The sequence below is a fragment of the Myodes glareolus genome, chromosome 22, assembly GCF_982192425.1.
Source record: "Myodes glareolus chromosome 22, mMyoGla1.1, whole genome shotgun sequence".
Classification (NCBI taxonomy): Eukaryota; Metazoa; Chordata; class Mammalia; order Rodentia; family Cricetidae; genus Myodes; species Myodes glareolus.
The window spans coordinates 49,295,364-49,307,250 of record NC_142047.1 but is presented as its reverse complement, the minus strand read 5'-3'; the positions used below and the strand labels follow the sequence as shown (position 1 = coordinate 49,307,250).

The following is an 11,887-nucleotide window of genomic DNA, read 5'->3' as shown; positions in this document are numbered from 1 at the left end:
CCCTCCTCTGGCAGGGTGAGAAGCCCCAGTGTAGAGGGCTTGCTCTGGCTCCCGCCTCCCCACAATACCCCTTGCCCAGCTCACCCTCATCCAGGTTGCCAATCACAGCCTGCTTCTTCAGGAAGTCACTGCACAGCTTCTTGTTCAGGCCAAAGGCCAGCATGTTGTGGGTGAATGTACTGCAGGAGAAACACCCATGGCCATTACCCTCCTGTCAGTCCAGAAAAGGGAGCCAAGACACTGGGCTCTAAGACAGGGGGATGGCTGGGACCTGGGGCAGCACAGGTGAAAATTTTACCCATACCTCTTAACTGGAATTTGCACCCCAGGATCAAGAGAAGGACTGACTAACAATCCCTGTGCCCCTGCAAAATCAGACCCACTACACCACCCCATCCTGGTAGGTGGCCCAGGCTGGTTTCATGGGTCGGTTCTCACCCCAGTTGCCCGAAGGTGATATTCTCATTGAACCGCAGGCTGTCATCCCGCTCTTCCTGGGTCATGTGGCACCATTTCTCCCTGTGGGCACAGGAAGGACAGGATGGGCTTCAGAATGGCTTGGGACCCTCCCTCCCCTGCTCTGTGGAGCTGGCAGTCTGCACTGGCTCTTGGACACATGGGGACCTGGTTTGGGGGTACCTTCCACCAGAGACTGCCACTTGTCTGGGGATTGCCGAACACCAGCAAACTCCCTGCCTAAGATGAAGACCCACAAAGATAACACTCTGTTATCCTGGAGACCTGGGCGGTTCTTAGTCCTGAGGACTTGGTCCACCTAACAGGTCAGGAAATTCAGAGAGTGTAGGGCCTTGCCTGGTGTCCTGTGACCATATGCAAAAGGCAGCATCTACAGGAGACCCCGGAATGGGGAGCCTGAGAATATAAAACAGCCACACTTTCACAGGGAGTCTCCACCATGACTGTTTCCCACCATGGAGGGGACAGTCACTCCACACTCTGCCTACAGGCTTCCTGGCACTGGTCTGTGACCATGTGGCCATCATGAAGCCAGCCCATACTCTAAAGCCAATGGGGTTGTGGACAGTCTCTAAGAAGAACTGTTCTCCTAAGAAGGACAGGTGGCATGGGGTGAGCACCCGGGTAAGCATCCACCTGCCCTGTGTAGAGGAGAGGCCCAGGGGTCGGAGAGAAAGGTGCCTACACTAACACCTCTGCCACTAACACAGCAAGACCGTCGCCTGCCACCCATTACCCTGGCTTTCCCCTTCCTGGTGAGACTCCTGGACAGCCCCTAAGAGGGCAGAGCAGCCCCCCCCCCGTGTCTATGCTCATTGCCCACGTGAAGTCAGACCCTGGTACTCAGAGGACAAATACACGGCTTCCCATGGGAGGGGAGCTCACTTTGGCCCGCTTCCTCCAGAGAGAAGTCTCAGGATGGATGACTCTAACTACAGCAGAGTGGAGAGAAAGATCAGAGCACAGGGAGAGAAGTAGCATGGAGGACGAAGAGGTCAGTCGTGGAGAAGCAGAAGGAAGGGAGGGAGAGAACAAAACAAAGGGACGAAAGCCCAGGCCTGGCTCTTCCTGGCCCAGGCCACTGACTGCCACGGCTCGGCAGGGTAGAGTTCACCTGCACCCTCCGCATGCTCAGGCAGCACACCTATCGAGATCCCAGAATGCACCGGAGGACCGTGCAGCCTTCCAGCACTTGCTCTGAGGCAGTTTGGGTACACACAGCCCTGTACCACCAGCGGCCTGCCATGTGCAGATGTGCACAGTAAACCACTGAGTTGTGCAGCACAGCGGCTCCAATCCTTCATGCCCGACCCCAGAAAGAAGTGATTCTCCTTGCTGTGGACGGGACTAAAAAACTGAGGTGTCACCTGACTTCTGAAAGAAGAGTAGAAAGTCATGAGCAACTTGGCCTGACTGGTGCCTTCTGTCTAGTTGCTTCCTGAGAGCTGAGTCCAGGCCTCTGCAATGACCTACACATGGAACATCGATCATAAATCTTAGCACTCTCTTTCCCTGTGCGTGCGTGCGTGCGTGTGTACGTTCACATGTGTGTATGTGTGTGTGTGCATGCGTGTGTGTGTGCATGTGTGTGCGTGTGTGCGTGCATGTGTGTGTGCGTGTGTGTGTGCGTGCGTGTGTGCGTGCGTGTGTGCGTGCATGTGTGCGTGCATGTGTGTGTGTGCGTGTGTGTGCGTATGTGTGTGTGTGTGTGTGCACGCGTCCAGCACTTGATGGGAACCTCTGGGACTAAGCGATGGAAAGGAACCTGCTGTTAGCAGGGACACCGAGAAAGACAGCTGCTGGAGGCTGGGGAACCTGAGTGACACCAGCTACTCTCCAGGAGGCCTGTGCTGACCAGTTAGCAGCTTGGGCTCCACTGAGGTGGCTTGTGAGGCCTAGGCAGCTGGAAGCTCCTTCAGCTGGATTCAGAACAGGTCGCTGAGCCAGTAGCATGGACCAGCTCAGCTGTCTGGGGTGGGGATGGGGGTGGGGGTGGACTGTGACAGTGCCTATCTTCAGGCCCAAGTTGTTCCTAGGAAGCTGGCTTGTCACAGGGTTCTCTGAGAGAACATGGGGGTATGGGTCCCTGATACTGCGAGTGGGATGTCAGGCCTGAATACTCCTCACAGCTACTGTGAAGTCACAGTAGCAAGGGTCGTCAGAGCAGAACAGCTGTGAACCATTGCCATGAAAGATGCGTGTCCAGGCTCCAGGGTAACCCACCTGGGTTCACAGCTCTTTATGACTCGGCACAGCTTTTACTCTAAAAATGCAGGTTCAAAGGCAGGCAGCCCATCTTTGCTTCAAGGGACCACCCCTAGCTCTTCTGATTACCCAATGGCTGAAGGAGAGGGACAACTGTCCTTCTATGTGACCCTAGACCAGGTAGCACATCCCTTCAGGGGGAGTGGGAGGAGCTGCAAACAGGACAGCTTTTCCACACCCACCCTCCATTTCCACACCAGTGGGATTCCTGTGTCTGGCCCAGGTACAGAGGGGTCCACGGAGAGTGGCATGCCCCTGAGGGCTAGCAGTCTTTTGCCCATGTGTGCCTCTTGGGGTGGCTCACAGTGTCCTGTTTTCTAACTATCTTAGGGTGCTCTGACCCTGGCAAGCTCTATCTGTCTTGGGTCAGGCCCTGTCACCAGCCTACCTAGCACAAGGCATGCCTCCCCAAAGACACCCTCCCCTCCTGGCAGTGGCCTTGGAAGGAACCCCAGAGCTGTAAAATGGAACGAAGTCACGTGGACACACACCTCTTCTCCTCCTGCTCTCCAGCATCCCCTCTGGAGCGGCAGCAGAAACAGGTAAACAAAGGCACATGTCAAAGTCATGCAAGATATGTGGATGGAAAAGAACAAGCAGAGAGGATTATTCTAGGTGGGAGCGGAGAGGACAGAGAGAGACAGGGAACCCAGAACAGATGGATCCCTAGGTGCTGGGAGAGCTCAGTGAGAAGCCAATGGCGTGCCTGGAGGCCGCCCAGTCTCCAGACAGAGTGGAATTCTCCCCCAGGGTCTTCTGGAAGTCTAGGGCCTTGTCCAACCCATGCTCCCTCAGTTTCCCCAGGAAACAGTCCCAACAGAGGATCATGGGACTTGAGGCAAGCCACCTCATTTCCACTGGCCTCAGCTGCTCCTCTGAGGAAGGGCTCTACCTCAAATAATCACTTTCCAGCAGAGGAGCCTCGACCAGATGGTGCTCTGCTCATCCGCTCCCTCTCAAACACAGAGAAGACACAGGGCCTCCCTACTGATAGTCAATCCAAGCTCTGAGCTACTGGCTACAAAGTCCCACACTTGTGGGCCAGTAGGGCTGGCTGTGCTTCCACAGGAGCTGCTGCCTTGCAGCTAACTGGAGAGGGTAGCAACCTGCGCCTGCTCCCAAAGAGAGCCTCTGTGGTATTGGGGACAAGCCCTTCCCTGCTTTCCATGCCTTCTGATCAGGGTCCCAAAGGCCATTGGATGTACAGGACTAGTGTGGGCATGGCTGAGAAGGTCTGCTTAGGCTGCAGCTATGGGCCCAGGGGGTAGTTACACTGCCAGGCCTGATTCTAACAGTGGACAGAGGGGTGGAGTGGAGGCCAGTGTTCTCCCTTGGGCAGAGGTAGTATTTTCAGGAGGATCAGGCCATGTCATGCCAGAGCCCCAGGACAGAAAGCACCATGCAAGCTGAGCATTCCACCCCCAAAGCTGTGAGCACTAACCCCTCAGGCAGCTTGCAGGGCTCTGGGACATATGGGTGGAAGAACCCAACAGCAGTTCAGCCATCTTGCTGGCTCCCAAGGACTTGGGAGAGTGAGCCAAGACTTGGTCCTCTCCCAAGGCTGGAGGGGACACCCTTGGCTCATACCTGGTGGTGGGGGATCGCTTCCGCCTCTCACAGTGGACAGCATCAAAAAAGGCTGCATTCCAGAACCTCAATGTGTGCCTGTAGGATGAGACAAGGTAAAGATCTACCCAGGAGTACGTACGCCCTCCCTACCCTCCACACCAAGAATAACAGCTTCCCGTTTTGCGTCTGGGAAGCCTGAGAGGTGAGTAAAATGTTGTTTTGGCAGGGGACGGAAGAGTTGAAGAGGCCCGTGGGAGAGTGGAGTAAGCTAGCCTGCTCAGTTGCTCAGGCAGGCAGCAGTGGGCTTCCAAGGGAAAGTGGACAACTAGACCCCTTCTTGCTGAATAGGATCTCCTCACCAACATGGGAACCCAGAAGCCACACACCATGGCAGTTATAGGAACATAGCTACGGGAACATGGAAGCTGGAAAATCAGGGGTGGCCTGTGGCCTATGTTGCAACTGCACATGAAGGCTCATTGCCACAGGCAGTTTTTACTACGCAGTATAGCGTGTGGGAGAACAGAGACCACATGAGCCAGCGTCCACAAGAGTAGACCCTTTGTTACACCAAGTTCAGGTACCTAGGGGTCCAGCAGAGCTTCTGGGGTAATGTGGACCCAGTGAGGCCCTCACCTCTGCTGAACAGTGTCTCCAGTTGGTTCAGGTCCAGCCTCCCTGTGCTGACCTCACGAGCCTCTACCCAGCACCCCTGCCCCGGCGGTTCCCATTGCATTTCTCAGTCACACTTCTCACATGGCCCTTGCTGGACTGTGACCTTTGAGGGAGGAGCCATGTTGATACATTCTACTACATGCTAGAGTTGCTCTTCACTGATGAGAGAATGGGAAATGGGAGGCTCCCCAGGGCTCTGAGCAACACTAAGGGCTGCCAGAGCTAACGGCTACTGTCTTGGTCTGTTTTGTGCTAACGGTTGGTGATGTTAGCACAATGATATATTCAGAAAATGTATGACTCAAGCTTTACGGCTAGAGGCTTCCAACAGCCTTGTACTGGTTCTGGCAAGGGTCCCTGGCTGCATCCCAACATGGCCAGGAGAGGCCAAGTGAACAAGACAGCCCTGCTTCACAGCATACTTCAAGAACTGACCCGAAAGTGTGGTGACTACTTGAATCCCTTCCTGAGGTGCTCAGGCAGAGTCCTCGCATGAGACCTTACTTCTAGCGCTCAGTGGTTAAAACCACTTACTGCTCTTCCAAAGGACCGGGGTGCTGATTCCCAACCCACATATGGCAGCCCACAATTATCTTCAATTCCAGTTCTAGAGGATCTAAGGCCCACTTCTAGCCTCCAAGGGTACCAGGCACACATATGGTGCAGTGACATACGTGCAAGCAATACACTCCAAATAATTTAGAAAGTTAAATAAAGAAATAAATGAGGCGTGCAATTCAGTGATTGCTCAGTGTATTCAACTGTGTAGCGCTCCCCACTGTCTAGCCCCAGGGCACTTCTGCAGTCCCCTAAAGGAGCCCACAACAATCACTCATCACCCTTGCCGCTTATCTACTGTGACTCTATGTTCCCTGCATCCTGCACAAACAGGATGAGATGACTCATGGTCTTTTGTGCCTGCCTTCTCTTTGAGTACAACGGCTTGGGAGGGGGGTCACTGTGTGGTGATCTGTGTGCAGGCTTACTCCACAATTCGGGTGCAGAAAGATGGCATGCCTACTCAGGCAGCTAGCCTTGCCCATTTGGGACTGCTCCGAACAGTGCGCTGTAATACAGATTTCTGCATAGGTACATGCATGAACCTGCAATGGAATGGCTAGTCACATGGCTACTCTGTTAGCCCCTGGGGAGCTGTCCGGCATTTCCACAATGGCCATGCCACTGTACCTTCCCACTTCTGTGGAGAGTCAGATGCCTTCGCATCCCTATTAACACTTGCTGGCAGCTATCCTCTCACTGTGACTACCCTAGAGGTGAGGATGGTCGCTATCTTTGCTGGAGACATAGGCAGCTGAGGGGCTGGGCAGCAGCTAGGCCAGGTCAGTTGGGGCAGGATGTGGGTGGGCCTTACCAGATGGGCTGCTGCTTCAGATGCGTGTACAGGTAAACCTTCTCCCCCTTCTGTTCATCTTCAGGGCTGATCACAGTCACTGCGGAAGTAAGGAGATCAAAGGGCAGCCTGGGCTGGACACTCCTTGTTGGGAGATCCTATGGACACTCAGCAGACACTGTGGTCTCCCAAAAGCCATCAAGCTATACTGTCCTAATTCCAGAAAGCTCCTGGTCATCCTTAGCTTAGGGCTTCTTCCCAGTGTGGCCCATAACTTCCTGGGATGGAGGGTTTAGTTTCTGCACAGCCTGCCCTCCAGCAAAGCCCTTTTATGTGCAACTTGCCTGTTCTGTTGATGATTAATGGTGGGCCAGTTTAAGAGTCCTGGGTGGTATGTCTTGGTTACAAAGCCAGAGAGGTAGGCCATGCCTTCCTTTACAGGCACCCCTTTGCCCCAGGTATCAATCCCCAGGTTCCACCACGCCATAGGTCCCACCTCTCCAAGGCCCCATTTCCTGGACAGCCCAGAGAGCTGTGTTCTTACCAGTCTTCATCTGTCTGTCCTTGGGTTTGTTTTCGTCTTCCCTGGAGGGAGAGAGACCAAAGCAGTGACAAGGTGGCCCATGCCACATTTCCTGTCAGATGCTGCTCTGTTCTCTGTGTGGCTCGTCTGAAGAGAGGCTGCGAACCAGTGCCACAGTGACAAATGACAGGTCTAGGGACTGAGGCCTGTGGTGCTGAGACTGCATGGCACCATCTTCCACGAGCCCTCTGTGTGGATGGGGACAAGTTGTGTATCCTGACTGTAACCAGGCCTCAGGTACTGCAGGGCCCTGGATGGATGATTGCCCCTGTACTGTTGTGCCCCCCTCGTCATGGTAGCTCAGCTTCAGCACTCCTATGACCAACGCACCCATCCCAAGAGCCCTCTGGGGCAGGTGTGGTACTCCTGACTTTATTTTATTTTATTTTATTTTAAAGTTTTATTTATTCATTTATTCATTATGTATACAACATTCCTTCCATGTATGCTTGCATGCCAGAAGAGGGCGCCAGATCTCATTATAGATGGCTGTGAGCCACCATGTGGTTGCTGGGAATTGAACTCAGGACCTCTGGAAGAGCAGTCAGTGCTCTTAACCTCTGAGCCATCTCTCCAGCCCCTACTCCTGACTTTAATCCCAGGACTTGGGAAGCAGAGGCAGGCAGATGAGCTCAAGGCCAGCCTGCTCAATGTAGCCAGGTCCAGGACAGCCACAACTACATAGAGAACCTGTCTCAAACAAACAACAAACAAACCAAAACCAAACAAAAAAGTACTGCTTGTCAGAACAGCCTCTCCTAGAGGCAGTGGCACCCAAGGCCTTCCTGATCTGGCTCACATGAATTTGCATGATAGCAATGGGGGGGGGCAGAGAGTGTGGTTTCCCTATTGCCAAATGACAAAACCATATGCTCCCATCATTCCCAGAAACACGGTTCCTGGACTCCAGTGTGTCAGCCAGCAAACAGCATGTGGAAACCATGGGAAGCTCTGGGAGTGTAGAGTCATGCTGAGCTGACAGTTGTGTGACTCAAAAGCGCTGTGGGGCCAATACTAGGCAAGCCACCTGCTTCCCCAAAGTCTGTCTCCATACAAGCTCAGGCCTGTGCTCACACTCACTCATTTTTCCTGACCAGCGGCCCTTTCAGCTTGGTCTCCAGGCCCCCAAAGAAGCCCTTCATGTTCTCTGTGTTCTTCAGCAGACGCTCAGCAATGTCCTTCTTCTCTGCCAGCCAGCTGTTAGCTGACTTCAGGTAGGAGTCAATGCTGCCAGCCGGCTTCTCCCTGGGCTCTGTGGGGAGCAGGTGTGGTTTGCCTTGAGAGAGGAGAGAAAGGGAGTAAGGAGAGATCTGCAGCATGGACGGGAGAGGGAGAGTACCTGAAGGTGGTCCCCAGGGACTGCAGGATAGAAGGCTGGTACTAGACAAAGCTTCCCTCCATGTCATGTCACCAGCACAGCACATAACTTCACTCCAGGGTGGCTGTTCTGCTCAGGTTTACTCACCCAGGTGGTAGTAGGTGAAGCACATGGTCATGAGGTTCTTGGCAGGCCCGAAGTCGTCCATCTGGTGACACCTGGGATGAAAGTAAAGTTGGCCGGCTAGAGCCCCACTACCTGACTCCCATGAATACTTGCTTTTTGTTCTTGCTTGTTTGGTTGGTTTGTGGGTTTGCTTGTTTTTTTTCTAGATAGTATTTCTCTGTGTAGCCCTGGCTGTCCTGGAACTCACTCTGTAAACTAGACTGGCCTTGGATTCATAGAGATCTGCCTGCCTCTGCCTCCCAAGTGCTGGGATTAAAGGTGTGCGCCATAACCAGGCACCTCTGTAAATTGACGAAGCAGGACCAAAGTGCTGCAGAAGCCTCAGTACCAAGACACTGCCAGGCAGTGACAGAAACATGCAAGCATGCAGTCAGGAGAGCCACTGCAGGGGCATGGCCTGGCTCTGGGTGTCAGACATCCTGGAGGGCTGTTAGGACATGCACCACTGGACAGCCCCTGGCTCAGACTCAGAGATTTGGCGGGGTAAGAATACATAAAATTCACAAGACCCCAGGCCATTGCTGTCCCTACTCTTCTGGTCCAGGGGTAGCACTTGTGAACCACAGTAGATAAATATGCAAGTCTTCTGTGTCACTTGTTGAAAACCATAACAAACTATTGTATACAAGAGAGTGACATACTGTGTGGCATTCTACAGATGCAAAGGGCTGCTCTCACTGTACCACGGTATGCTGAAGATTACAACCAAACGTTAATGGAATATTCACACAGCCATTCAACTTAGCAAACACATGGAGAGAAAGAAGCTTTTTTTTAAAAAAAGGAAATTATACCAGTCCAGTTACAGTTGCTGCACTGTGAATGAGAAGGGCAAACAGAACAACCTCATCTCCCACCAAGGCAGGAGGGAGCCCAGAAGATTCTGGTCATGAATTCTAGCTAAAAGAGGGTGACAGCTGGTGTGGCTGCTACAGCTGGTTCATCACAGGTGGGAAAGGTGGGACGGACAACTGCAGGAGGCTTTGGGGAGGACATCACTTACTCAAACAGCACCACCGCGAAGGACTGCACCAGGCGGTAGAAGGTTGGCTCAGACACACACTTGGACTTGCAGCGCTGTGCAGAGAGAACCAGGAAAATCAGCAAGACCTGGTGACATGCAGCAGTTCAGCAAGGCTGGACGCTTGTCACTCTGCGTTTCTCCACGTTTCTTAGATGGGCCCCAATGGCTGCTTCCCTTCTGCCAGGACTCTGGGCAGGACACAGGCACTCAGCACTGGAGCCCAGAAGGTGCTCTCCTGCATTGTCCTCACAGGATTTCGTAAAGCTTCTCCATGGGGAGAAGTACGGTGTGACAGAACCCCAGGTGACAACTGGCTATTCTGGGCTTTGCTAATTACTGTTTTCTGCATTTTCTAACTTCTCTATGAAGAATACATCCCTATAATGGGAATATGCAAGATGTGATTCTTCCCATGCTTTCGCAATACATCCGGTTTTACCTGCCCGTCACAACCTTGAAATGTTTTATTTGACAAAATTTGAATACTGTGGGTTATTTAATATAAATATAACATAAAAATAATATGCATGGACAGAGCCCATATGCTTGTCTCTGAAAGAGAAATTTCAAGCTTGCCATAGTCCTTACTCGAGCTTCCAGTCAAGGGTAGGCCTTTATATGCTGCCCCAGCTGTCTGTGGCCTCATTCTACTGGCTTATGCCCTCTACTCTCTACCATGGTGGTGCTGGCCAGGTTGCTCGTTCTTTTTGCCCACCTTGCACTCACCTGTGCACTCACAAACCGTGCGAACCACTCACGGCCTTTCCCATCTTCACCACTGCAGTACTCCCCAAACTTGGCCTTCTCTTCCTGGTCCAAGTCCTCCCTGTGAGCAGTCAAACATTTTCCTCAAATTTAGAGAAGAAAACGGAGCAGAAAGCTGGATATTGGTCAGCTTATGTCATTTGTACTTATGGGTTTGTCACCAGACAATAATAATATTTTCAATCATATAAAATATATAAATATTAATATATCATATATTAACAATAAGAAATAATGTCTAAAATATTATAAATATGTAATATATTTAATATTATTGTTTTAATTATAATATTATAATTATATATTATATACATATTTTAGATAAGAGTCTCTATACTAGTCTTGTCTCAAACTTGTTATGTGGTCAAGGATAACATAACATCCATCCTCCTGTCTCTAACTCCCAAGTGCTGGAATCACAAATATATGCCACCATGATTGGTTTATGAATTGCTTGGGATTAAATCAGGGCTTCGTGCACACTGGGCAAGCACTTTGCCAGAAGAGCCCCAGCCATAGATCAACAAGTAAACATTTGTATTGCTTTTAATTTGTATTGTTTTTAACCAGAGTGGACCATCACACCATAAACCTCAAGACTACAGCTATGGGCAGACTGCCCCCCCCCCACAAGACAGGCTTGACAGAATCCTGGTGCACACCCAGAGGAGCTACAGTGCTTGAAGCTCTGCATTTCCAGCAACTCAGGAGACGCGGATGTGGCTGGTCCATAAGGAACCTAAGTTCTGGCAAGCTGATGTAACTGCTAACACCTCAGTGCTACACCCAGGACCTTCAGATTCTGGGCTGGCACCTACCTCCGTGTCCCAGCTGAGGTACCACTTAACAGTGACATGGTCAGGCAGAGCTGGGCGCTCACCCAGAGATATCCCTGCTCAGGCCATATTCTAACCCCAGCATCTGTTTCCCAGGCCTCTGCTCTTGGTACCCTACCCTACTCCTTCAAGAACCATAACAGAGGGTCAGGAGAGGGCTCAGGGGATAAAGGTACTTACTACTGGGCAAGCACGATGACTTGAGTTTGATTCCTGGAACCCACGTGAAAAGCTGGCTCTGAAGGGCCAGCTAGTCTATAGTGAGCCATGCAGCAGCACAGCAAGAGAGACCCTGCCTCAGCAAGGTGGAAAGTGAGAACCGACTCCTAAAGTTGTTCCCTCCCCACCACACACACACACACACACACACACACACACACACACACACACACACACACATGTTGTAGCATACGCACCAACTCCCTGGCTCTTTCTTTTTTTCCAAGACAGGCTTTCCCTGTACAACAGCCCTCAGAGTGAGTGGAACTCACTCTGTAGACCAGGCTGGCCTTGAACTCACAGAGATCCGCCTGCCTCTGCCTCCCGAGTGCTAGGATTAAAGGCATGTGCCACTACACCTGGCAGACCCCATGACTCTTAATTAATTAAAAAAGAACCACAATAAAAAGACCACGGAGAGGTTCCAGGAAGAGACTCTGAGGAAACAGTTACTTAGGAATCAGCTGCCTGTAGACTCCACCAGGAGGCTGGGTGACCAGATTTAGTTGATAAGTGATAAGTGCCCTTATCACTCTGAATTTAGTTATAGCAATAAGTGCCGCCTCCTGACCAGCTAGGCTCTGAGACAGCTGGAGAAGCTTCCCTGGACATGCCCGGT

General features: G+C 51.9%; 1 protein-coding gene across 4 annotated transcripts in view; it reads right to left on the bottom strand.

Moving 5' to 3' along the window:
- The window catches only part of Kiaa0513 (KIAA0513 ortholog), a 49,558-nt gene that overhangs the window by 5,180 nt on the left and 32,491 nt on the right, over positions 1 to 11,887 (bottom strand). For 3 of the 4 annotated variants that reach the window (XM_048437403.3, XM_085681799.2, XM_048437402.3), the window contains exons 3-12: positions 10,175 to 10,274; positions 9,428 to 9,501; positions 8,386 to 8,456; positions 8,001 to 8,196; positions 6,882 to 6,922; positions 6,359 to 6,437; positions 4,330 to 4,407; positions 3,234 to 3,263; positions 439 to 519; positions 85 to 179 (exon numbers count right to left, since the gene is read on the bottom strand). In XM_048437403.3, the coding sequence (XP_048293360.3) occupies positions 85 to 179; positions 439 to 519; positions 3,234 to 3,263; positions 4,330 to 4,407; positions 6,359 to 6,437; positions 6,882 to 6,922; positions 8,001 to 8,196; positions 8,386 to 8,456; positions 9,428 to 9,501; positions 10,175 to 10,274 (845 nt within the window). The remainder of the gene's footprint in view (positions 1 to 84; positions 180 to 438; positions 520 to 3,233; positions 3,264 to 4,329; positions 4,408 to 6,358; positions 6,438 to 6,881; positions 6,923 to 8,000; positions 8,197 to 8,385; positions 8,457 to 9,427; positions 9,502 to 10,174; positions 10,275 to 11,887) is intronic. The other variant, XM_085681801.2, reaches the window with a different exon arrangement.